Source organism: Pangasianodon hypophthalmus, chromosome 3, assembly GCF_027358585.1.
Source record: "Pangasianodon hypophthalmus isolate fPanHyp1 chromosome 3, fPanHyp1.pri, whole genome shotgun sequence".
Taxonomy (NCBI): domain Eukaryota; kingdom Metazoa; phylum Chordata; class Actinopteri; order Siluriformes; family Pangasiidae; genus Pangasianodon; species Pangasianodon hypophthalmus.
The window spans coordinates 16,338,937-16,366,881 of NC_069712.1; the positions used below are offsets into that span (position 1 = coordinate 16,338,937).

A 27,945-nucleotide genomic window follows, 5' to 3' on the forward strand; every position below is an offset into this window, starting at 1 on the left:
GGGGGGGGAATGGGATGTTCAAAAAGCAAAAATGGGTGTGATGGTCAGGTGTCCACAAACTTTTGGCCATATAGTGCATGCTGGTTACACAGTGCTCAGCTCTGAGGTGTAATACAGTAGGTGACCACACGAGGGCGCTGTGAGTTCAGCTCTACTCTAAAACGCGCTCACTCTCACTCGGCCTTCTGTAAACAGATAGAGTTCACCTCCAGCACTGTCCTGCTAGTTTAACGTTTACAGATTATTTATAACCGGATACCATGTTACAAATGAAAAACCGCTTAAAATATTGTTCGCTCGCCCTCGCCGCCAGCCGGCTGCTGTCAGGAGCAGTGAGCAATCCGCTGGTCTTCCTGGACATTGCGGCTGACGGCGAGTTTATCGGCAGAATTATAATCCAAGTAAGAAGCTCCTGTATATACTCACACTAGACTATAAAACTAATCACCCATCAGGTGTGTAGAGGTTTATCCGCTTTGTCACATGTTTTATCTGTACTGCTTTGTGCACTAAATCACGGATCCTCTTGTTTTTATCCAGCTGAATGCAGATGTGGTTCCTAAAACAGCAGGTGAGTCCATGCTTGTTTTTTTGTTTTGTGTTTTTTAAACCTATTGCACGGCGCTGTTGAATTCTCAACTCTGATTGGTCAGAAGGCGCTGATTAATATTCTGTAACAGCAGCTCTGACAGTAGTTCCGGCTGCGAGGCAAATCACAGCTTTATATTAATGCGCTAGTCCTAATGTTTTATTGTTTCTATAGTAACAATTTCACAGGCACTAATAAACATTAACATATTTAATAAACATTAAAAACGTGTTTTACAAAGAAAAGCATATAACCCATTTTTATATATATATATATATATATATATATATATATATATATATATATATATATATATATATATGTGTGTGTGTGTGTGTGTGTGTAAGGAGTCTCAGGTGTCAGCTCTTTGTAACAGTCAGCAAGTTTTACACCACAGGAAAAAAGACTTCAGGACAGAACTAGTGTTTCTTGTAATGAGACAAGCTGCATTTTATCTATCTATCTATCTATCTATCTGTCTGTCTGTCTGTCTAACTTGGAGAGAGAGAAAATGAACAACTGTATATAGCTGCTATAAAGTAATAACAGGTACCACCTTGTTTGCAACGTTCCACAGCATTAAATGTAACTATAACCGTTTGAAAAGCACGACTGTTAAGTTCCAAATTGTAATTGTCAGCAAATTGCTGTGCTATAAGAGGAATCAAACCCTTCAGGATATGCTGTTATTGGAAAAGAATCAACTTCTAGGTTGTAACTGTAACCCTGCTTCGTGTCGGACCGCATCACACCACTTGTCGTGGATTATTTTCCAGCATGTCCCATAATTTTTTTTTTTTTACTCCTTACTTAATGATTAGGCATTAACGTAATTGAATTTGACATGGAATTGTTTTATTTTTCAGAGAACTTCAGAGCGCTGTGTACAGGAGAGCATGGGTTTGGATATAAGGGATCCATTTTCCATAGAATCATTCCTGAGTTCATGTGTCAGGTATTTCTGCATTACCAGTTCGGACAGACATTTAATTGTCACACACTTATATATCTACAGAGAAGTTTCATGGTATGAAGAAATCACAGAATCTATTCCAGTTTAAATCTACCTTGACGGAACAGCCTGTGACTATATAACCTTGGGATTTCCTCTATTTTCACTTCAGGCAGCATAGCAGATGTTGCCTTCATAAAGTAGTGTTAAGCAGCAAGTATTAGTCATCTTCACTGTGCGACTGTAGCATGTGTTCTTGGGCCTGTGCCACAGTCTGATTGCTTTTATTTCTACAGGGTGGAGATTTCACAAATCACAATGGCACCGGTGGAAAATCAATTTACGGAAAGAAATTCAAAGATGAGAATTTCAAGTTGAAACACACTGGACCAGGTGATGGAACAGCTTGGGGGTCTCAAGTTGTTGTTTTGTTTTGTTTTTTAACATTTTGATTGACATGAGAGGTTTTCTTAGCCTTTTGCAATTTACTGGTTCTCACTCATTTATTATAAGGAAATATGAACATGGTTCAATCATTTATTTTATTTATAACCACTTAACGTAGAACCAGGTTACACAGTATGTAACACAGAACAAGGTGAGAACTGTACACAACAATAATTAACATTATGGTACAGTACCATATGAGGTAAGGAACCACTGAGACGGGACAAAGGATATGGACTTATAGAAACATATAAAATGATTTCTTAGGTTATTGTTATTAGGAGGAATCAGCTTCCATGCATGTCAGGAAGATGTCTAGATATGACTTGCTTCTGTTTCTAAGTGCTGGTGAATGTTTTTTCTAATGTTGCGTGTTCTTTTAAAAGGTTAAGGCGGTACAGATATTACTATATTTTTATATATAATACAAGATATTTTAATTCTATCTTTACAGTTTAATAATATGACCTTTTTGGCTATTTTTAGTTATGTACAAATGTTTGGAGCTGGCGGGCATTTTCGAGCGAGAGTAGATGCCTGTTTCACTTCTAAGATCACTCCACTAGATGGTGGCACAGGACTCAGTAGTAAAGAGCACAGATTTTGTAATTCCCTGGCGAATGGCCTACTTTTAGAGAAAGTCAACATCAGTGTCTCAGTGCATTTTTGGTGCCAGGGGGTTCCTAAACCAACAGACCCTCCTGATAGATTGATATGGCCAAATAGTGTCAGCTTGTGCAATTCTGGCCTGGATATAATTATAGTAGTGAAGCATAACTTACCCAATCCAGATGTGCCCTCTGCACTGGTATTTTCTGGCCCACCCCCACCCCACCCCCACCCCCTTTCTGATCTTCTTATACTTTTGGAATTTTTTATTTTTTTTTGTTATGATGTGGCCACTAAATCATTTTCAGTTGTAAAGCATGTACTAAACTGTACACTATGAAACATGTCAGTAGTGGATTACGGATTGAGACTGCAGTGTGTAATGTTTGCTCGTCTTGGTCTTCACAGGTGTGCTGTCAATGGCGAACTCTGGGCCGAACACCAACGGATCTCAGTTCTTCATCTGCACTGCCAAAACAGAATGGTACGCAGACACTGCCTGCATTCACATAGGATCAAGTTGTCTTACTGACACTATAATGTATGAAACACATATTGCTCTGTTTAAGGTTTGTTTTTTGTGGTACTTTATTAGCTATGAAGTCGAACACATCATAGTGTGTGCTTTATGCTTGCTCTTATTCTTCCTCAGGCTTGATGGCAAACATGTCGTGTTCGGTCAGGTGAAAGAGGGCATGGAGACTGTCAGGGTAATGGAGTCATATGGTTTGCATGATGGAGGAACACTTAAGAAGATTGTCATCACAGACTGTGGGGAACTTAAATAATACAGGTCTCTGCACTGTACAGAGCTGACAACTGACTGTTCTCATGTAAATGATTAATCTCCAGCCAAAATGTAAATGATTGAATTCAGAGCCAATCCTGCATTTGGATGTAATTCTTTATGATTAAAGGGATGTAATGTTTTATATCTTTTTGATTCAAATAAATATGACCCACTTTTATGTGTGGGGAAGTTGGTTTCGGTGCTTTATGCTTGCTAAGTAAGCACTTTTGCACTGCATGCTAAATCTTAACAAGTAAAATCAATCATAAAAGTTCTATATACACATTTTTGTTTGGGAGAAGTGCATGTAGTTTGTATAACTCCACAGAATAAACTAAACTGTATACGAAACCTATTGTGTGCCTGTGGCTTTCATTTTTAATGGCTGAAATGCTGTTTCCAGATGAGAGTTACAACTTTTTTCCCCTGTATCCCTAAGCACAGACCTACAGAATATACACGTGGGATTTAGTTATAAAGTGAATTTCCACAATTCCACGCCATTGCATTTTGAGTCCTCTCAGCAGCTAAGTTAGTTTCACTCTTAAACTTAAAGTTTCCTGACAATGATGTGAAACCTTTTTTTAGCCAAGACTTCCTGTCCCCTAGAACAGGATGTGACATCATATCTGTGTCCATGAAACTTCTCCACCTTAAGGTCAGATTGACTTCTTTTGTATGGCATGCAAGCCAAGATTTCTGTTATAGTACTTGCCAAAAAGCCTATACCTTCCATGCCCTATGCTCTGTGAGTTGAGGTGGAGGTGTAGCTTATCACAGTAATGCCTTATGAAAGTAAATTATGAATCTTTGTGGAAAAACAGTTCACTCTCTTAAATGAAACCATATGTAAGCTGAGATCACAAGGTTTGTTTGACTTCTCAGATTACAGAGTTGCCATGGAGATGCTCACATTCCCGTTCTGTTTAAGTCTACATTGTTGTAAAACAAACTTGATATAATTTGGGCCTCCACCCTCTTGTGAAGTTTTTAGTGATTTGGAATATGTAGTCCAATTACAGAAACTTGGCTTCGAGAGGAACATCTGTCCCACTGCCAAGATCCAACTTTCTCATGTAGCACTCACATGTTTACAATCATCACAAGCCATTATGTGGACGGTAAAAAAAAGAGACATCTGTCTTTTTTACTGTGGGCTGTGTGGCAAAGAATATAAATTTACTTTAGTGAAGTGTACTGAAAGTATGAAGTGACGGAAATTCTCTTCCTGATGTCAGAATGACAACTATTCCTAAGGCTGGATTTAAACCTGGATTTCTGTTACACAAGCATCACTCCCCAGGACCATACTCTTAATCATTAATCAAGAGCATACTGCCTCCCGAGTGAAAGATTTGGGATTTCTCAACTCTCAGTCGGAGCCAAAACATATACAGAAATCTTTACACGCATATAGCTGGATCTAACAAGAAATGAATCCTTCTGTATAAAAAAAAAAAAGCAAAGGAAAGAAACAAAATGAATTTTGATTCAATGTTTTAATTTGACAAACCCTAAAAGCACAAAGTATTCAATTTTCCTAACTAACAAATAAGGCACATATCGGAATGCCATTTCATGGACATTAAGCAACAGTTGTTCTCTCTTTAAAAATCTCCTTTACCATGCTGTTGCTCCGTCCAATCCAATATGACTTCAAAAATGTTACAGACAATATAAACATAAATATGAGTTTCTAACTTATCACATGAGAGATTCATCAGTACATTCAGTAAATATGTATTAATCGATATACCCTACAAGTGAATAAAGGCATTTAATTATAACAATCAGTTATTTGCAAGGTGAACTCTACGAAAGCACGTCTCCAAGAAATGAACTAATATTAAATAATAAATTGCACAAAAGTATACTTATTAAATCTGTTAAAATACATGCACATGCAAACTCAACTACAGTTCTTTGTCTCACACAATTAAGCAAATCTTATTTTCAAAAAGATGAAGAAAATTCATATTCATTCTTTGACTTGGCATTAATTGGTGACATTAAAACACTCACAGTTTGATACAGTTTGACTTACAGTGGTGTGAGTCAGTCTTTTACATGAAGTGTTAGTTATTACAATATTATTGCTTTCCTAGAACTGCTATTCAAAACATCTGTGCAGACACACTGTGATTTTATAGCCATATTAAAGCACTTATATTTGTAGTATGTAAAGTTACTGTATATACTGAGAATATCTAAAATAACAAAACATAAAATGGCTTGAAAGGGCATAATAATTATGTACCAACTTCTGAATAATATTATGTCATCATCAATATTTCCTTCATAGTGTAGTTCTGTTGCTTTTTATACAAAAAAAAAAAGAAAAAAAAATGCAGAAAGACCTTCCATAAATATTTCTGTAGGATAAAACCTAAGATTATTGTAAAACAATGTAAAAACTCCCAGCTCTTTTGTATCTCAAAAATCTGCCCTTTTTCGCATAAACAATTTTAATATTGCATCATAACATTTAAAAGAGCTAACTTAAAAATGATGGCCATCGAATATATACAGAAAAGCGTACATAAAATTGTATCTTTGAAAGGGAAAAAAATTCGCATCTGGTTTCAAATTGCAAAATTTTCCACATCTATACTGGTTTCCAAAATACACATATCGTTCATAAAAATAAGTTTACGGTGAAAGTGAGCTATAAAAGTCAAGTATACGTATTTCAAGACAAACACATCCGCAAAAGCACTTGTACTGTAAATGCATGTACATCACTACCTGCAATCGCTCCAGGCCTCTCTGGCTGTAAGAGCAAAACGAGCACATCACAGGGCTTTAAAAAAAAACAAAAAACTAATGTATTATAATCTCAGCCATAGTAATCTGTTCTTTTTATGACTTTCTTACATCAGTTAAGCTTTTCAAAGGGAGTTGTGCTCGTAATCAGTATAATCTTTTACCCTGAAAGGGTGCATGAGAGTAAATAGTAACTACTTTGAGAGATCAGGAAATTAACTTCTGAGGAAAATACTATTTAGGAATAGTGATGCAGACAGTTTTGTGTTAAGCATTTAGTAATCAGCAGCGAGCGATTACATTGAAGTCGTGGCTTTTCACTGAGAAAAACAGTCTCTGGCTGATCTCCTACGATGATGATCAAAACACAGTGTAACTCCTTCCAAGCTAAATGAGGCTGGAAGGAAAACTTGCCATGTACCAATGTGGGCACAGTAGAGCTATTAGCAACAAGATTCCACAGTAAAACTACATTTATTGAGTAATGAAGAAGCTCTAGCAGAAGACTAACACTGATGAAATGGCGTGACCGATTTTGCACAGAGCTGTTTTCTGAGACAGTGATCTTTCTATTTCATTGCTGATTCCTCGGCAGCAGACTGTAGTGATGATTTACCACCAGCAAATCAAATCTAAGGCACCACAAACAGTATTACATGGAGGGAAAAATATATGATGGTTTTATGTTTTCAGTGCTAATGGGTCCGTTACTTTACCGCCCCATCAAATTCACATCTTAGACCAGCATGAGACATGACATTTACCTCCTGGAATCTCAACGTTTCACATCACCCCCTAAAGCATTTTACACTTATCCCTTCAGACATGGTTTACTTCTTATAGTATCAGTTTGTCTCTACAAAACAACAATTATAGACAACATAATATATATGAGGTTAGGACTTCTAAAGTTTAGTAAACAATTATACACATTCTATATAATCGAGAAATGTGTTTCACTTTATATGTACATCTAGACTTTTCGACAAGACAATATTCTGCCTGTAATAACTTCAATCAGCAAATGCTTACAAATGTGTCTACAAATGACCTTTGTTATACAAAATAAAGCTACATTTAAAGTTATAATATATGAACTGCTCTTTGATCACACTCAGATGTGACCACTTAGTATGTGAAGTAATTGCTTATAAAACAGAGGTAAACTACAGTATAGTCTTTCCATCTTGTAAGTAATATTTTATGTCCTTCTCCCATGATAAGATCTTTACAATAACCTACATTCCTCAAATACTTCCAAGATATCCTATGTTCAATTAACTGTAACCAAATCCATGTCTTGTCAGTTTGAGACTTTTCACTATAACATACATTGTCCTTTTCTCACTTTTACCTCCATTTCATCTAGACTGGCAATTGTTTCCCAAAAACCACAGCTCTGATGGGACTAAATCCATCATTTGTCAATTCTATTGGTAATTTGGAAATGCAGATAAAAGCAAAGCTTTTATACAGCCATGATGAATAAATCTTTAGAACAGATGAAATATTTGTATTTTTTTTTTTTTTGTGATATCACTACCGTCACTAAAAATCTCTGGTATTAAAAAACCGTCATATAAATTCAAAAAAAGTTCTTACACCATTATAGAACTTGACAGATATCAGATAAGTATGCATACATCAGAGCTGGTCTGGCTGATTTTAGCACATAATCTAAGTACTTTTAGATCCACTAATAAATGCTATTAATACACCATAAACATCTGGCACTTCGGCTATTTGAAAACAAAGCCAATGTAGGATTGCATAGATACACAAAGGTCAGGATCCTACCTTTAGCAGGCCTTAAACATCATGACATCTTATATGTAATGGTACCCACATTCAAAATGATACGTGGAGATTCTAATACTGATTCTATCCTGAACAGAATAAAGGACCTGTAGCATTCAGACCTGTAATATAATGTGCTACTGCTTGGTAAAATGACTAAGACTTGTGTACGTTGCATTTCATTGTTGTCCAAAAAAAAAAAAACCCTACAAAATGTTAACTGGTACGTCCTGACTGCTGAATGCTGTAGTGTTTGGTAAAGTTATCTTGCATGCCGTTATATATATATATAAATATATAAACATACATGTTTTGTGTGTATGTATATATATATATATATATATATATATATATATATATATATATATATATATATATATATATATACACACACACACACACAAAACATGTATGTCAAAAGTAGGAACTTTGCTAAGTTTCTTACAAGATAATTCTATCCTACAGTAGTTTCTAATGGCAAGAGGTGGGGTTAAACAATATGTGCATACAAATCCCAGTTTAGTTGAATCAATTGCACGACGATATAAAAACATTACAAATAAATATGCAAATAAAAGCCAGGGATGACTACTACAATATCCCCTGTTAATTCACAGTTAAATTGGTGTGCTGTTGACCCAAAGAACATTGCAAGGCATACTCGGCCCTGTGTGACTGAACTAATATAATACCTTTACCACTCAGCACATCCACATAGTTCACTTGACAGGGAAAATGACGGCAGTCTGTAAACACGCAGTCAGAGAGCACAAGGTTGAGGTCACCCATTGTGCCCAGTTTGGATATCAATACTGGCAGTGACACCCTTCTAAAACATGTTCAATCATCAATTATACACATATATCAAATAAATGTGTTTTATGCTTTTGATACACAAGGCCATAATTGCATTAGCGATATTTACAAAACATTTTGGCACATTTCACTTTTTCTTGGAGCTCTTGTGGGTAGGGCAGAGGGTAAGATGGGCAGTGGGCACGGACCTGCAGGTCCTTATTGCACGCGGCGGCAGTAGTAGCCCAGGACTTTGCACTTCTCACACAGATGCTGCGGGTGCTCCTTGCTCTGGTCAGAGACATCCAGGCCATCAGGCTTCTCCAGAGGACGCTGGGAAAAGAAAATACACCGCCATTCATACTCAGCGCTTAGTTCAAATCAGTTCTTCCAACCATAAATCTTTCTTCACCTCAATACCCGACTAGGACTGTGGTTACTTTCAAAAATGGTGATGAGGCCTTGAAGACCAGTATTATGGAAGTGTGTTCAGCTTTCAAACCACAGTCTGGATCCATCAGACAGGGTGTGTCAAACATCATAGAACTGGTATCAGATATTACATTCTGATCACTAAAACAATTTCAGTGGCATTGGAAATAATTTCAGGAATCCATCTCTCTTGTATGCTTACTCTTGCAAAGTTTCACACCAGCATGACAGTTGACAAGGTGAATACTATTCCTGGAGATTATGCAAAAGACCCTGAGAATATGTGTAGGAGCCAGCAGGTTTTGGCTGTTGATCACTAACAATACCTCCACAATCATTTGTTTTCCCACTGATTGCTGCTGCTGAATCTTTTCATGACCCTGTTATTCTTTCCAGTGTGTCTCAGCTATATTTTACAAATTATGGAAAATCGGGCTAACACGGGTCATTGGGAGGAGGCGATGTAGTATTACACTAGAGTGTTTATTCAAGAGTGAAGGGCTTTGTGAATGATAATATTAAGGAATATCGGATACCGCTCTGGATTAAGCATTTGGCTTATGTGCCTAATAACTGGAATGAATTACCTTCAAACAGCAGAAGAGCACAGTCAAGCAGCAAACTTTGAGGAACCATAGAATTATACCTCTGCTTCTAGTCTGCTCATACAAGATGTCAGGGGCACTCCCAGAGCAAGGCATTAAATTGGAGACTGATGGAAGCAGTGCTCTCCAGCAGTCACTGCCAAATGCTGTTTAAATGAATTTCTGGCAAAGTTTTCTTATTGGACTTTAGCGTGGCAAAGGCACTATTGAGACACTTTCACTTAGTCACCTAATAGGAACTATTGGGAAAGATTAAAATTACAATGTGGTACAGCAACACCCCTTCAGCATGAAAAAATAAACACACACATAAGCACACACACATTTTATGTTATTGCTTAAATTTTACAGGAACAAGAGTTGGCTGCCTACCCATAACCATAGAGACACGATGTCTAGCCGTGGATCTTCTCTCTCAATCCACCTTGGCTGTAAGACCTACCTCCTCCCTAAGTTCAGGAAATGACCACATTGTTTGAGGACATCATGTGAATGAAAATGAATTTCAACATGGCAGACTGTGCAAATGCTTAACTAGCCATCTTACACAGTTAAAGTAAGTGAGCAGATCGGGAATAAAATAAATGCTGTGTAGTTTTGAATGTGGTTTGGTAACACATTTTAAAGGACAACATAATGAGTCATTCATCTTCAGTAACCTCTTTTTCCTGGTCAGGGTTGTGGTGGATCCAGAGCACTTGGAGTGAGGTGGGAATAAACCCTGGATGGAATGCCAGTCCATCACAAGGTACCATGTACACACATTCACACACTCATTAACATCTGGGGAAATTTAGTGTAGCTAATGTTTTTGCATGTTGGGAGGAAACTCAGAGGAAACCCACATGTACACGGGAAGAATGTGAACACAAACTCCACACACACAGTAACCTGAGCTCAGGATCAAACTGGGGACCCTGGAGCTGTGAGGCTGCAACGCTACCCACTGTACCACCATTGTGCCCAGAACAACAAGTTTATATATTAAGATCAGAATACCGATATGGGTGGCCAATGAATTAGCTCTAGCTACTTCATGTTACCAGTTTGTTGTTGGTTATACCTAGCCAACTAGCTACATTTACTTGTATATTCTCTAAAGTTCAATAAAAGGTATGATTGTGATTTAATTAAACAATACATTTTTGCTGAATTTGTTCATACCACTATTAAAACAGTTAGCTACGTTAGACTGAGAAACTGTTCCTGCACAAACAACACTTAATTTACAATTCTGCCTTAGCCAGTTTGATGGTGAAATTTCTTCTCTAGATTCTCAGATGCGTACAAGAGAGGTAAGTCTCTTAGGTGAAATCTGCTCCCAAAGCCTTCTCATAGAGACTGCATATTGCCCACCTCAAACGCAGAACAGGGGCAAATATGTTAAGTGGTAATGCTTAAAAGGCAAAGAATTTGCCTGCAAGAGAAAAGTTAACCACAACAAACTCGATGAAAAGAGCACCCTTTTCCCACGAGTCTCCTGAGACCAGTTAGTTTCTCATTATTTTAAAGCCACATTGGCGGACAATGTACAATCAATGCTTCTATATTTACCCTTTAATCTAATCCATACTTCCCAGAAATTGGGACTAAATATACAGTAACTCAACAACACTAAAGTGCAGGGTTTTTGTGTGTGTGTCATCTTTTTAGCCATTAAATACAATTAATACTCTTTAGTGAGACTATACAAGAGTAGTGGTGGTTTTAATCACACTTCATCTACTCATTTGAACATGACTTCCTGGAAGAGGAATTTTTTGGGGGTTATGAGAATGCCTGGGTTCAATCTCAGGTTTCAAGGTAACCCAAGGTGCCCCAACCATCACAAAAATTCCACCACACAGTGCAGTGTGTGTGTGTACATTATGCAAGTATGCTTATCAGTCAACACTGGACTCACATGCACACATGGTAATTTGATATGCTTGCACAGTATATACTCCGGGATATATATGAACTATACTGAAATTTGTAGTGAAAGCTGTGTTGCACCTGTTTGTGAGGGTATACGTTGATATGACACTTGATACACTCCTGTCCCATATTGGCCCAGGAGTTTCCACTCATCCACTTCCTTTTGCATTTGGGACACTTGTACTCTCCAAAGCACCTCTTCTTTCCTTGATAAGGTGTCAGTCCTTCACCTTTGGGCCGAGCCTGAAACAGAGCAGCAGAATATTCAGTTAGACGAGTCTCTTCCTTTTCTGATCAAAGCTGAAAGTTTGCATAAGCCTGGACTGAAGTGTTAAGTTCAGTCGAAGAACTTGTCACCTGATTCATCACCAGACCTCACTGTGGTACGTGTAATTCAAATGTAATTAGACGTTGTGAAGCAGAGCACATGCCTTGCTGTTAGAAATATTACTATTCCTAGTCAACTAAAAGAAATGATCAACTTTAGACAAATAGTTTTATAGCAAAATTGTCCATCAAATGAAAGGCTGTAGACACAGTATTTTATAAACTGTTTATGATATTAGCCAAGGCTTTGATGGTATTATAAATATTTGTTTAATGTGCTCCAAAGGGCTTTTAAATGCAAAAAACATATTCACAAACAGACTTGGGCATGGTTTTGGCTGAGTGAGTTAATGCTGGCATTGATATCTAGGCCACAACTGCAAGAAGGAAAACTCAGATTTTCCCTTGTGTGTCACAAACAAGAGTTTTAAGTCAACGTTATGGGAGATCATGAAATGCCAACATCCAAAACAAACAAATTTAGAAAATGCCACAAGTCAGTTTATTTCCCTTTAACAGAACAGAACACAGTATGCATTAAATTTATGGCAGAGTAATATTACCGCCATTGCATGCAGACTGCCAAAAACTCCTCTACTGTCACCAGTTCATCACTGGTAAACCAAAGCCATTATAATGCAAACCAGAGGTGCATGCAAAGTAAGCTACAGCAATAACTTCAACTGCTGAATCCAACCACTCCTCAAATTTGTGCACTCTATGTACAGAATCCCAAAGAATCATTTTAATCATTTAAGCACAGACAAGACTTCACAGAATATGATCTGACCTCCAAGTGTGTTCTGTTCGTTCAGTTCAGCATGTGCGTATTATGGCTCCTTTTTAAATAATTTGTCTTTAAAGGAGAGATACAGAAAATGATGAAACACAGAAAATAATCCAATCAATCATTGGCTTGAAATATTTTACATCATGAGCTCTAAGCACGGCTTTTCAAACAGGTGATAACGGGAGTCTTCAGAGGCCCTGGTCTGTCCATGTGAAACCTATCATGCCATGTTAGTTCCTGTCTCTAGGTGATGGGTCTCTGTGCCTGAAGCTGATTTCAGACTGTAGTGAGTATGAGAGATGGTGGATATGTTGCATTGGTCCCAGATGAGTTATGGGACGTGAAATCATTAGCATCTGCTCCAGTGTGCAAAGAGCCAGCAACATGCGTCACAACAGGCTCGCTGCATGCGACAGGCCTTCCTCCCCAACCTTAAACAATATGACTCAACCACTGTCAACAAACCATCTCCCATGTTAGCAGCAGCTGGAAACCATGAGTTTTGTGGCTACATTTCTAAACTTCACAAATGGACTGACGCAAGGCCGATCAAGCATCGCTGTAGGACTGGTGTGGGTGGGGAGCTCTAGGACAGGGAAAAATAATAAAACCCCTAACATAACTGACCTCAGTCCCACTGATTCATACTTTCCATTGTTGTGATTTATTAAGCATTAGGTGTAACTCCAGTTTAATGGAATAAACATACTAAAAACACGGCTCTATGTTCTTTAAGTGGTGTAATGTCCTGTGTTATGATGTCATATACAATATGACCTGGTGCAAAGTCTTTCGCCATTCATTTGTAGTACATCAGCAGCACATCAACCTTAGCTAACATTCTACATTTTCTGCTTGTTCATACAGCAAAGAAATATATGATTGATCCTCTTGTGAGACAGATCTGATGAGCATTCCCAGACATTTCACAACTTTATCTACTCATGTAAAAAGACTCTATCTTCGCAGCAGCATCGCTCTGCATCATGGACTGGGCTCATGCTAGTGATACTCTGTTTACAAAAGCTTGACCTATTTTGATTTATGTTTTAATAGATTTCAGATAAATTAAGGGTTAGAGAAAGTTGCAATCTGAATTTGAATCTGAATTTGTGATATTACATATCACAATATATGGCCAAAAGTGTGTGACCACAAACCTTTGGCCATATAGTGCATCATTAATACACGAGAATTCAGTAAAACACTAAAATTGTATGAGGGTACTTGGATAACAAATAAAAAGAGCTCGGATCCTAGTCTACATCTGGTTTGTCTAAATGTCTCTTTTACAAGAAATAAAAAAATAGCAAAGAAGAGAAACAAAAACCCCACAAGATTTAATGGTCTATAACACATTGAATTATGTTCATTGGTTTATAATTATCTGGACAGTATTGCTCCAAAATCATACCAAGTGCCTGCCTTTGAAGGCAACATTTTATAATGAATACAACAACAAACAGCTAAATTACAGATTGATGCCAAGGCCTCTGCATTTTGGTTGCATGTTTACACAGTTGAACTCAGTGCACTGCTCTAAAAGCAGCATGACCACTTCACCCTGAATCCCAGCTCTAGCCTATTGGTCAAAGTAGAAGGATGTTTAAAGAGAGTATGCATGCTTTACAGTAAAAAAGAAGTACACTGGACCACAAAAACCTACTGTTATTACCACAAGCACAGGCGCACCTAAGCACAGGGATGTTGCAAGCACCAAATGATAAAGACATGTCTTATACCACAGTCACTTTGTCTATCTTTGTTGGAATCATCATGCTCTAGCTTCCTTCAAGAAAAACTTACGACTTCTGGGCTGATGGCTGCTTGGGACATTAGAGGCATGTATCCAGTGACTGTAAGCTGTTCCTGAGGTAAAATAGGGAACTGATTTTGAACAGTGTCTCCCCCCTCCTCAGCCCTCCAGCTGTGTCCCCTAAGGAGGATGGAGGAGGCTGAGATCGAGCAACAGAGCCAACCTCCCTGTAACAGGACAAATACCACAGCACGGCAGTCATCGCTCGCAGCTGGAGAGGGCCCTCCAATCAAGCCCTACATGACTGAAGGGAGGAGGAAATCAGAAGCAGATGGGTCCCACACTGGTATAACACTAGAAAACACTAAAGCCCCCTCCTAAAACCACTGATCTGCTTTGAATTAGGTCTATAAGTTAGCAAACGAGGACCTAAGGAAAGTGCTAACCTGAAACATTCGCTATGACCGCAGTTGATTTGGCATATTATCATTGGAAAAGATCTGCCATATGATTGATAAGTATGTGGCTTCCATGGCAGTGGAACATTAGGAGCGCTATATAACATGACAGCAAAAAAAAAAATACCCCAAAACCTTCCTATTACAATCATTTAATACAACATGGTTTTCAAACCAAAAAGAGCCCTTGTATATCCTTTTTTTTAATACAGTTTTTAATAAAGCACTCTTTTTTGATTGATGTATGTACAAACTGTATTGCAGCAGGCTCACACATGTTTCAATTTATGGAGTTTATCTGTTGTGTGAGCCATCAATGATTTTTTAAAACTAATACCAAATCAACTTCCTGCATTTCTATGTATCCTGGACTTTATCTTCACTAGCGAGGCTGGCCTTTTCTTGTCTTTTTTTGTTTGTTTGTTTTTTTGTTTGTTTAATTCATTTAATGCTAGTCCTCTTGGGGGCTTTTGTGGCTCCAAGCACTGACATTATATTTCATGTGCAAACATGTTTTGCACATTTAAAGAAATATTGCAAGAAATCCAGACAACCTGCAGATTCCATATGGAAAATAATTTTGCAACCCTAAAAATTAATGGCACATCTAACTCAGAAATGTAATGTTGTTTACAACTACAACATCGTTCAGCCTTCCCTTCTGTGTCATATGTTAACATCTTCTAGAAGACATGATTTACTTGAAGCATGTATTGGAAGCACGACTGTGCCATTTAAGTACATTTTTGGTGGAAATAGTAGAAGACCGCTTTTCTGGCTTCGTCTGAGCACTTTGTTTTTGTTAGGAAATACATGCCATCTTTTCGAGACACAGGATGGAGAAAAGCCTATACAAATCAGAGGACTGCTTTTGGCTTTCAGTTGCACAATAGATGTGGTGAATTTGGAAAAGACCAGCAGATATAATCTTTGAATAATCACACAAACCACTCTTGGTAAGAGCAAACAATAGCTTGGAGTAGTTCAGTGTGGGCTGAACATTCACATGAAAATAATTAGGCTTGTAAAATAGAGAGGAACTTTGGTGTACAGTTACAACTTTCATACAAATCTATTATATATTCTTGGAAATAGCTCATGATTGATGTTCTATTTAAAAAAAAAGACAATTTGTAACTACAAGCTGAATGCTCATCGTGAGGCATATTAAAAGTTCATTCTGTTTGAAATAAGTTTATAACAGTAGTAACACAATTTAAAAGTGTGTGGTATTAATTTGTCAGTAGTTGATCTCCTGTTTATAAAAGGAGCACGTGCCTTGTAAATATAAACATGGTGGGAGTACCAGTGCGTGCTCAGTAACACAGCTCCATTAGCATCACAATGAAAAGAGAGGATCAAGCGATGCTCTGTCTGTGCTGGATAGAGAGATTCAGCCAAGGCCAAGACTTAGCCTGCAGATGGCCTTCCCTGGAGACATACACACAGGAGTGACAGTGTCACACTCATCAGCTGCGTGTGTGTGTGATTTCCGGAAAGCTCTGCAAAAGGCCTGAGCATTCCAGTCAGGTGCGTGCTGGTGTTATTTATTAATTCCCACAAGAGAGTTTAAATGAAGCCAGTGTTTCCTTAGGTCTTCCCGGGTTCTTTTCTTGCGGGTGCAGCTGTCTCCTTTTCTGCCTGAGAGCGAGAGACTGCATCACTGAGACTGACGAGGAGGAACAGGTGTGCTGTTAAATGATAAAGCTGCACGCACACAATGCCTCAGTGTTAGTGAAATCTGCCCTCCTGAAACCGAGAGCTCTGACTTACTGAGAAAGTTCACAAATTATTAAGCAAGGCATCTCCTGAGAAGCAAGTTAAGTTGGCACTAACACAGTGTTAGCAGCGGACCTGGGATCAGCACTGCAGCTTCGCTATTCATGGCATTAGGATAGATGATTCTGGAGCTGGATCCAAAGTAGGAGAGGAAAGAAAAAGCTGAAAGTAGAGTGTGATGATTAGCTTGCAAAATCTAACCTGACATTAAGTCAACATTTTAATAAATCTAACTAAATACTTAAAAACTCTTGGATATTTGCTTAAGAATCTGAAACAAAAATACAGATCTGTGTTTTTCTACCATCCATAGTCATGGAAGGTGTAAAAATATGCTCATATACGCTTAATGTGCAATAATTTCAGTAAGAAGATAAAATAAAAAAAAAAAAAGGCCTTTCTTTAAAAACTTCAATTTGCCAATTACATTTGTTTCTGCCCCTAAATCCAACTAGTGACTTTTAATTTAAACTTCTTCAAATCACAAATGAACCTTTTTCCTTTTTACTGTTTTTTTTTTTTTTTGCTTGTGATAGAAGTTTTGTGTTTTTGTTTTCAGTTTGATCGATTTATATCTAATTGTTTATGTTAGTTTACAATTAATTCAGAGAGGCATATTACAGGTACATATAAGTCTATATGTCTGTTCCACTGTTCCTATGTACTTTTTTTTCTGAGTATGGAGTATAGCCTGGATTAAACAAAGTAAGGAATAAAACATGGTATTATACACTCACTCCCTATTTATGCCTGGAGTTTAGTTTAAGGTCAGATAACTATTATATCTATCAGATATCTGTTTAAAAAATATGCAACAATGCTGAATCTCAACCAGAGGAAATTTGTTTTTTGTTGCACTGTAAGACTGAAGAATAATATGCCCAGTTCCTAACATTTGGCATCCTGGGAGTTTCTCATTCCAAGAGGTCACTTAATAATTAAATGCAGCCCAACCGTTGGGCCCTGCACTCACTTCTAGGTTATTACAAAGCTGCGCCATGTTTCCAAGTATTCCAGATAGCGCTGGACAGCTTCCTGGTTACTGGCGCAGGCCCTGAGAGTTTGGCTGCTCCCTCTGCCAGCATATGGAAACCATCAGCGTAAACAATGGAGGCCTAGGAGCCTGAGCCCCTGCGCCGGCTCCCACGAGACTCCGCTGCACACAACACTGGAACAGCAAACCCACCAGATACAACATGCTCAATTACCCCACAGAGAAGAGCAAGAAAAAAAAAAACACATACAACTCAACTTCTCCTAATCTGTGTTTGACTTGGCTGAGATACTGAGGAGATAGATTTACAGATATGCAAAAGCACCAAGATCAATTTTGGCCTCTTCGAACAGCTCAGTCACCTATCTCATATTTACTTAAACAATTAGCTGCAGGGTGTTTGATTAGACATCTTATCCTTTAATTGAAGTTCACATTGTTTGATTTAAGTAGATGTTCAGGCATGTGCTCATCAGATAAACAGAGCTTAGGGCATGATTCTTGTTCCCTTGCATATTATTTTCTGCTCCATTTCCTATAAATGGCCATTACAATTCTAAACTATAATTAAATTTTGAGTACATTTTCATTTTCTCGAACACAATAGTCACAAACTCTGGAAAGAAACTTATGAATGTACAGCATCCTGTGCGAGTCTGCTTATTTGCTTCACCATGTCAAGATTGCTGTCAGTGGGAGTTTGCACTTAGTGCATTCCAGACTAATATAGCATGTATGCATGCACAGTAACGGGTGCAGAAAAAGAGGGCACACGGGCCAAGTGCTTTCAGGGTTAGCCACTAACACAGATGAATGAGAAGCTCTCTTTATGCTAAATCAAGCCATGGATAATTCACCTGTTTATTTATGCTGATTTATTTATACACTGTGTAAGTCAAGCAACCTTGGCCTATACTCAGTTATAAGCGATGGCCAAATTTTACTTGACACAAACACATACTGTATGTGCTCTACAGGAAGATGTATTTGTACAAAACCAGCTATGAATGAGTGCGTGTTAGTGTCCACTGCCAGATGCACTTACTGACGCATTAATGCTGAGATAAGTGTGCTGATCTTGCTAAATATAAACAGTGGCATTACACAATCAGTTAAGACTGCTTTATGACTGCTTTTCAAAAACAGCAGGGCATAAAAATATATATTTACATGGTTTTGTTTATTTTGATTCTTATACTGAAATTGGCAAAAGGAATAGAAATAATGTGAACCGTTGCTAACAGAAATAGACATAATAATAATCCAAAAAGCACCACAGTTCTGTATTTTCTCAATATTCATGACAGTGCTTTAAAACACAATGAACACAAACCTCAATATGTGTGCAGTGGACCCTAAATAACATAACACACAATAAATCAGCTCGTGCAAACCAGCAGGGTTCTAATTTAGAGGCAGTAAAATTACATTCAGTTACAGTAACAAATGGAGAAGTTATTATAATACCACTAAATTTGCTCAGTGCCTCCCAGGACAAGGAACAGGGAATTAACAAGAGCCCAGTCCAAGTTTTATATATATAAGTGGTATTAAATAAATTGAATATATTACACATATTAAGTGGTCAACATGTATAATTTAAAAGACAGTTTACAGAAAGCAAAATAATAATAATAATAATATCAAATTTCTTTCAACCCAAATATCAGATTCTTTCTCTACTGTACTATAGCATTCATTTCCCATAATCCTTGACTGAAGCATGCGACACAGCATCAATGTCTAGTGGAAGAAACGAGGAGTGTGACCTTGATGCCAGATACACAAACCAGCCACATCTGCATTTATCGCTGGATTCCTATTCCCAGTGACCAGCCAACAGATGACAAACCACTGATATTTTCCAGAAGCCTTACCAAATATATACTGGTCTGTAAACACTTTCACTATGAGAAACACAGTCACTATGAAACACCTATCAGACATTATGCATTATAATACATCTGGGTAGAACTCTCAAATCTGTTTGGTCAGAAGGTGTTTAATAATTTCAACACAGGTTTATAGTAACGTGCTAATGTGCTCATTTTAATACATTATCGTTTCTATAGTAACAGTTTATTCACAGGGACTTGTATGGTGGATACAGCAATAATCTAAGCACAATAAAAATTGAATAAAAAACGGGTTGTTATTTAACAAATAATAATCGTTGATATGATGAAGCCTGTAGATGTTTATTTAATATTTACGGAAGGAAGCTGCCTTGTTATTACTTTGTAACAGTCAGAGGTAAACCTGTAACTAAGTTTTCCTCCATGTTAAAGTCTTCAGGACAGATGACTTTGTGCTTTGCGTTTTCTCGGCAACATAACAAGACGCTTTTTTTATTTTGTATTATTCAAGAGAGAACTTCATGAGAGAAAAAAAGTGACTTACATTGTTGCATTACATTGGGCTGCCTCACACCATCGAGTCATTTATTATTTTCCTGTAACAGCACACCCTGTTGTGTTTTATGCATAAGTTTCAGCTCAAACATTATACACTTTTTATCCAGTGTGTATTTATCCAGTGTCTCTATAGTCAGCTGAGCCATCAGGATATACGTCCCTGTATCCAACACATTTTGCATTCCTACACCAGATATACATCATATGCAGTCAGAAGACTATAGCTTCAGTACACTCCTGTGACACCAAAACCTCTCTGGGTGCTGTTGTGAAATAGTTTCACATTTCGGGCCCTTTAGTTTAGCCAAGATGAGCTATACAAAAAGCTTACACAGAAAGAGCTTCTGAACTTTTCATGATGTCAAAACATTTTCCCACTTTCATTAACACGTACAGTATAGTGATAAACTAGATCACCAGATAAACTAGTCTCCAGTGCTGTGGTAACACTTGTGCATACTGTTTTAGCCACTAATATTTTTGCTCAGTATTTCTGCTGGATCAGGAGTGATATATGAACATGAGAAGTGCCTCATTTTTTTTCCCAAAAACACAGGAGAGAACGGACTGATCTTGGCTGATTATCTGTCTGCACATTATCTGACATTTCTCAGATATTATACCTCCAAACAGACCTGCCTTTTATGATCCCTTAGAGGACAGGAATGTAACAGTGAATAAACACTTCCTTCGCAATGGACATGAGAGAAATACACAATGACTGCTGTTTAGTCTCCTCTCAGACACTGCGTCTAACTACTCTGCGTCAGCTCTTTCTGGCCTTTACAGGAACAAACGTCACACAGAGCAGTATGTGATTGGCTGCGCTGAGCTAACACAGCTGATCCACTGTAAGGAATTTTAAGTGCACATCCTTACTGCTATGTCATGTCAGTCAAGACTAGAAGTGAATAAAGGCCTGTGAAAGGTCATGTGAACCTCTTTTGAATTCAAAGTGAGTCTGCAAACAAGATCACAGTGCTTTTTTTTATTGATACTATCCTTCAACACAAACACTTAAATGTAATACGCCACATCATGCGTGCAACCTATAGCATTATAGACAGTCTTTGCCATTGTGAAAAATAAAGGTTTTATATAATATGATAACTCAAAACATAAAATAGAATTTACTATCTACAATTTCTGAGGAGCTTACAAAGATAATATTTCTATAAAACCAAATCTCCACCACTCTCAGTGACATAATCCTTCTGTCTAATAAAACAAGCAGTACTGGGATGTTTTTAGACATATTTATTCATGTAGTTTTTTTTTTTCTTAGTACAAACACTTCAGTTATGTTATGGTTCACATCATGGCGCCTCAGATAACTTCACCTGTCACTTGTTACAAACACTCTAGCACAACTCTAGCTTGTCAAATAAGTTTAGTAAACTTAGGTTTGCACAAAACAATAAACGTACTGTATAATGGTACTCATTTTAGAATCTCACTACAGGTTTTAAAGCTCACATCAGACTGCCATTTTTATAGCTCTGGTTGCCCTGTTTAAAGACAATATTTTAAGTTAAAAAAAAATATTATTTAAATGTACATAATAGATTAATAAAACACAAACATATAATAATCTTAAAATTATTTTAGCTTTTTTTATAGCACATTAATCAAAAATTCCTTTCTCTGTGCTTTGTTCTCTGCTCTCATGTTTCTAACTGTTGTTATTAGCACTCTCCCTCCGTGCACTATATAAGTAGACGTGTTGTTTGTCATTTTGACGCCACAGTCAAACAATTTGATTTGTTTCCCCATGTCTGCATGCCAAAACATGTGCATGTGCAAGTGGCCGCTCCAAAAATAGTGGCATGTTGTGTAACCTAATTCAGACTGTAGAACAACGGTTTATGTCACTGTGTGCTGTTTTTATCCTTTCATTTTGTCAAAATAAGAAAAGGTGGCTGCTACAGCGAAAGGGCCATGAAATGGTTGCTGGGTGCCAAGTGCCTAAACCTGGTTTGCAAGGTGAACCCTGTTATGCCTCGCCACATAGTCCTTATTTCAGTTTGAACATCTTTTGGCTGGCAGTTGCAGGGAGTGACACCAGACTATATTCAATACCCGATGCAGATTTCTGGCACTCACACTCACAATACTTTGATTAGTCTGACCACCCAGATTTTTCCCAATTAAGTGCAATTTTTCCAAATGAATTTTACTTGAGCTTCACTGTGGGTTTTTTGAGCAGATTAGATAAAAAAAAAATTAAAAAAAACATGCAAAAAATATCCACTAGACTTAATTATGAATAGCGATATAAATCGTATATACACACACACCGGCTACACCGATCAGCCATAACATTAAAACCACCTGCCTAATATTGTGTAGGTCTTCCTTATGCCTCCCTTTAAGTCCTGTAAGTTGCCAAGGTGGGGCCTCCCTGGATCATCCAGATTCCCCAGATCTCAATCCAATTGAGCATCTGTGGGAATCTGGAGGACCAGTCAACACCCTGAACTCTTTGTCATGTTCCTCGAATCATTCCCGAATAATTTTTTTACAGTGTGGCAGGGCACATTATCCTGCTGAAAGAGGCCACTGTCATTAGGGAATACTGTTGCCATGAAGGGGTGTACTTGGTCTGCAACAATGTTTAAAGTAGGTGGTACACCAGCTTGCCTTCTCCCCATAGCGCATCCTGGTGCCATCTCTTCCCTAGGTAAGCATGTACTCGGCCGTCCAAATGATGTAAAAGAAAATTCATTCATCAGATTCATCAGACCAGGCCACCTTCTTCCATTCCTCCATGGTCCAGTTCTAATGCCCACATGCCCATTGTAGGAGCTTTCGGCAGTGGACAGGGGTCAGCATGGGCACTCTGACCGGTCTGCGGCTATGCAGCCCCATACACAGCGAGCTGCGCTGCACTGTGTGCTCTAACTTTTTCAGCAATTCGTGCTATAGTAGCTCTTCTGTGGGATCGGACTAGATGGGCTACCCATTGCTCACCACGCACATCAGTGTGCCTTGGGCGCCCATGACCCTGTCGCTGGTTCTTCTTTGGACCTCTTTTGGTAGGTACTAACCACGGCATACTGGGAACACCCCACAACACCTGCCGTTTTAAAGATGCTCTGACCCAGTCGTCTAGCCATCACAATTTGGCCCTTGCCAAAGTCGCTCAGATCCTTACGCTTGCCAGTTTTTCCTGCTTCCAACACATCAACCTCGAGAATATATTATAATATATACTAATATATCCCACCTCTTGACAGGTGCCACTGTAATGAGATAATCAATGTTATTCACTTTACCTGTCAGTGGTTTTAATGTTATGGCTGATCGGTATATATCAATACAGTACTGTGCAAAAGTCTTAGGCACCCTATTTTTTTTAGTACAAACTTTGTTATAGATTTTTATTTTATGACATACATTATTGATTCAGTACAATAACATTTTAGATTTCCAAACATTAGTTTTCCAGCACAAAATTAAATGTTACAGAAAAATGTTTGTATGTCAGTAAAGAAAGCAGCATATTACATAAGACACACTTTTCAGACAAAAAAAACATAATGAAGGCTGCTGAGTTTTGCTGCAAAAATAAGAAGCGAGTGCAACAGTCAAAGTCTCCAGAAGAACTGTGTCTGCTTCTGCAAGATGCTCAGTAAAACTTACAGCTCATTTCCTTATAAAACTGCACTCATTGTACCTGAGACTACTATTTTTTTTTTAAGCGAAGGATCGTCACACCAAATATATAATATACCAATATAATAATATTGATTTTGTTCAGATTACTGTTTACTGCTCTTTATAGTATTTTTTTAAATGTAGAAACATTTAATTTCATTATTTTTGAAGGCATCTTTGCATTTTTTTGCATGTGCCTAAGACTTTTGCACAGTACCGCACACACACACACACGCACATATATATATATATATATATATATATATATATATATATATATATATATATATATATATATATATATATATATAGAGGACATTTAATTAGCATAAAAGAATTCAAGGAGTCACAGAATTTACTGTTTGATACATTTGGTCATTTAATAATTTAATATATGACAAATGTGCTCATGTTCATGGAAAGGACATTAAAGGATAGTAGGATAGTGAAGGCTACACGCCTTGTATTTGCACAGATTGAGCTACAACAGTTTTGTTTTTACGTTTCTTTTTAAAGTCTAAATACATTTTAGCAATTCTTATGATCTAAACAAAGTTCACTAAGTTCAGCATTAAGTACAAACTAATTCTAACAGTTTACTAGTCATCCATCTCTATATCTGGCATCTGTGTCACCCCTTACAATAGCCATATCAGTGGTCTCAACCACTAATTAATATCTAAATATGAGTGGGTTTAAATAGGTTTTGAACTTCAAAACAGAGTGTGTGCGAGACTTAATTGTGAATAGGTGCATTGTGTTCTTCAGTTTCTAAGGAGAAGGCTTTCTCTTCGCCTGGTGTGTAGATAAATGTTTTCAGTGCATCAGGTTTCATTGGAAAAAAGATTGCGTTAGCATCAGCATTAGCTGGTATGGCCAAATGTCTTCAGCAGATAAAGCTGAGTTGACAATTTTAGTAGGCAAGACCGAACAGATTCTCTGAGGCCACTTTCACACCTTAAACACTCACTGCTAAAAAAACACATGTGTGTAACAGCACAGAACATGGAAAGGAGACTATTTGACAGGGCCATAGGAATATAACACCAGATTTTTTTTACGTTGACCACATGTGACACAAAAACAGGTCACTTCTATAATCACCACTGTACTAATTCAATAAAATGTCACAAGAATTTGCACAATCCAGCTCATATGAAAACTTATGAAAAGATCATTAGGGTTAGGGGAGGGGCAGTTGTAATTTTATTTACTTCATTTGTACAAAATCCAGATAACCTAGAACCCTAAACCTTTTTCCTAGAATTTCACAGAGGTTTCCCAATCAGTCTTTGCCAAGTTGTTTTCCTTGCTTCTATAGTTGTGGTATGTAGCAGGCCAGCTTAGCTGGTAGCTGTTCATTTGCTCTTGGAAGATTAAGCTCTGCATTAGTCATCTCCATGTTCACAATCCCAGCTCCGACTCTACTCCCCATAACAACCCGTACAGCTGCAAAATAGGATTAAGTTACCCTGACGATGAATGACAAGAGCAGGTTGACTGCCTTGCAAAAAAAAAAAAAAAAAAAAAGTAATAGCTACACGTATCCACTTTACTTTAGATCAGACGAATGATAAATTGTAACTGTAATTGCATGACACTGTTGTTTTCTTACATATGACAACCGAATGTGTTTTTAATATAGCCTATGGTTAGTTTAATGCTGACACTGCAGTTCAGTTTGTGCGCAGTTTTCTTTGCTGTTTTTGTGATGTATCTGCACATTGCCCATTTCTTTAAATAAGCTTTGATAGTCGCCTGTTGTGTGCTACACAGCCATGAAGATGCACATCTCTTTCTGCAACAGAATGGAGCAGCAACCCAAATGCCGACTGTCGTTTCAAGAGGAAAATGCCTTCTGTTATATCTCTAGCGTCCCAGATAAGCCCTATCTGTTTACATTTCAGCCTCTGTTTCGCTATCCGCTCTCAGATAGCCCCAGCAATGTGTCTCTGTCTCCTTCACATAATCTGAGCAACTCACTCACTTTCTCTCTTTCTCTATCTCTCTTTCACACACACACAAATGATGGGGTTTAGGAACTTGAGTAACTGGATGTCTGCAAGACTGAGTTAGAATAGAAGGAAGATCTCAGGTCAGACTGTAAAAACATTCCCATAGTACCCCTTCCCCCACGTTCTCCGCTTGCTCACTTCATTCCCACCCCCTCCTCCAGCACTTCCCTAAAGACCTCTTTCCAGCAGCTAGGAGGACTAGACACAGGACGTTTTTACCCATGACAAGGCCCTCTCTATATAGCTCTCATGCTGAACTGAAGGAATCAGTACACTCCATCCCATTTTCTGCCTTGAGTATAGCTTTAGTAAGTCTTATGATACGGTTAGATGTATACATCTGTTTTTGAAAAATATAACGACAATCAACAGTGGTACCACCTTGGACATTTTGATATTCCCTTTAATTTTGACATAAGGAAACGCCTAATCTTGCATGAACACTTCAGAGCAAAGATGTCAACAAAAATTAATCATCCAAAGACAGAAATAATACTATACACTTACTTGAAATTAAACATTCATCTCAAGTCTTAAGCACCAGTCCAAAAATCTCACGATGGACAACAGAAGCTGTCTCTTCTGTTCTCTTAGTCAGACTTAAAAGTGATCTGTATCCTTAGTCAGCAGCCCACGGGGGGAACAATATGTGCTGACTTCCTGACCCCCTTCGTCTGGAGATCTTAAGGCAAACAATGTGATCCTTAATTAACACTGACCATTCCGGGCAGCGCAAGGCTCTTCCCAACCGTTCCAATTGAGGCGTACACACAAAGCCTGCTGTGTTTGTCCCTCTGACACCACATACTGTGCCCAGGCTGCAAGGCTCCACAGCATGATCGCCACCATTCAGGCCACAGCAATATTGCCTTTCAGCACAGAGTGGGAATAGTCAAACCCTTCTTATCTATGAGTCAAACATGAGAAATGGCCTCTGATTATGTGAATGTGAAATTCAGTCTCTTACTGAACAGTAATGTTGGTTGGTAAAAATGAAATCTGCTGATGACACACAAGAGATCATACCACAGAAATGCTGCTGTAAACATTCCTCTTCAGTCACACAAAGCATGTTTTATTAAACATCTCGTAACATGTAATATCCTCTCCTTGTAAGTTAAAGACACTGTAATCATATTAAAAAGTGTGTTATGTGTCCAGATCGTGCAACGTAGCATTAACAGGAAATCAAATTCACTAAATATAAGCATAATACATGAAACAAACCAGGTGTAAATCTCCTAATAGAAAACATAGTAAAGATTAACATGGAAGATCCACACATGAAAAACTCTCATGTCTATTTCATTGGCAGGTTACATTGTCTTGGACATATGGAAGCTTCTTATTGTTTGTTTTCTTTCATTAGCTTTGGAGCTTAAGAGACATGTCATGACTCGGCCCCCTTGTTAGAAGACAACTGTAGCCTATAGAGGACCTGCTATAAAAATAAACATGCATGGAAAAATAATTACAGTGGATTTCATTTATAATTGCACTAAACCCTGCAGGATCTTAGAAGCAGAACGATGAGCTGAGAAAGCAGACTCTCTCTCTCTCTCTCTCTCTCTCTGTCTCCATCCAAGAAAAACAGCCTTTCTGAAGCATCACCATACAACCGTTGTCTTAATGAAGGCATTTTTAAAAGACTGAGAAAGCCAGTCTGACAAAATTTTTTAAGCCCTCATAAATCACAACCTCACACTCTTTGAAGATAAAAACCTGCCCCAAAAGAGGGGGGGGGGGGGGGGGGGGGGGGGGAAGCTGTGAGCAAATGCAGCATCCATTTTTAGTTATTTTTTCCCACATCTTTACATATGTCAGCACAGTATAAGGCTGGTTGTGGTCATTCAGTTACTATCTCGTCCTTCCACAGAAGATGAATGCCAAAGCAAAGGCTGGGTGCATATCTCTATCTGTGACAAAGGGAAGTTCTGTGGCTGTTGTATCAGCAAAACCCAGAGGAAGAGTTGTATTCCTGTACTGAACACAAACCATCTGGCAGGAAAGCCTCTTTTCATTTTCTTTCAACTTTGATTTCCTTTTTAAGGAAGCGTTC

The 27,945-nt window shown here is 38.0% G+C and overlaps 2 protein-coding genes across 3 annotated transcripts in view; one reads left to right on the top strand and one right to left on the bottom strand.

Annotated features, from left to right (window-relative positions):
• The first annotated feature begins 69 nt into the window (after window positions 1-69).
• ppifa (peptidylprolyl isomerase Fa) lies at window positions 70-3,738 on the top strand. Of its 2 annotated transcripts, none has more exons than XM_034302962.2 (6): window positions 70-401; window positions 541-571; window positions 1,456-1,544; window positions 1,838-1,934; window positions 3,006-3,081; window positions 3,250-3,738. In XM_034302962.2, exons 1-6 carry the CDS (start codon window positions 261-263, stop codon window positions 3,383-3,385), a joined length of 570 nt encoding a protein of 189 aa, XP_034158853.1. In that variant the 5' UTR covers window positions 70-260; the 3' UTR covers window positions 3,386-3,738. The 2 variants fall into 2 exon arrangements, with proteins under 2 accessions (XP_034158853.1, XP_034158854.1); XM_034302963.2 differs by having other exon boundaries at window positions 316-455.
• A 1,133-nt stretch (window positions 3,739-4,871) lies between these two features.
• zcchc24 (zinc finger, CCHC domain containing 24) overlaps window positions 4,872-27,945 on the bottom strand; it is a 33,221-nt gene continuing 10,147 nt past the window's right edge. The window contains exons 3-4 of the mRNA XM_026932392.3: window positions 11,775-11,939; window positions 4,872-9,075 (exon numbers count right to left, since the gene is read on the bottom strand). Of these exons, the coding sequence (XP_026788193.1) occupies window positions 8,962-9,075; window positions 11,775-11,939 (279 nt within the window). The 3' untranslated portion in view covers window positions 4,872-8,961. The remainder of the gene's footprint in view (window positions 9,076-11,774; window positions 11,940-27,945) is intronic.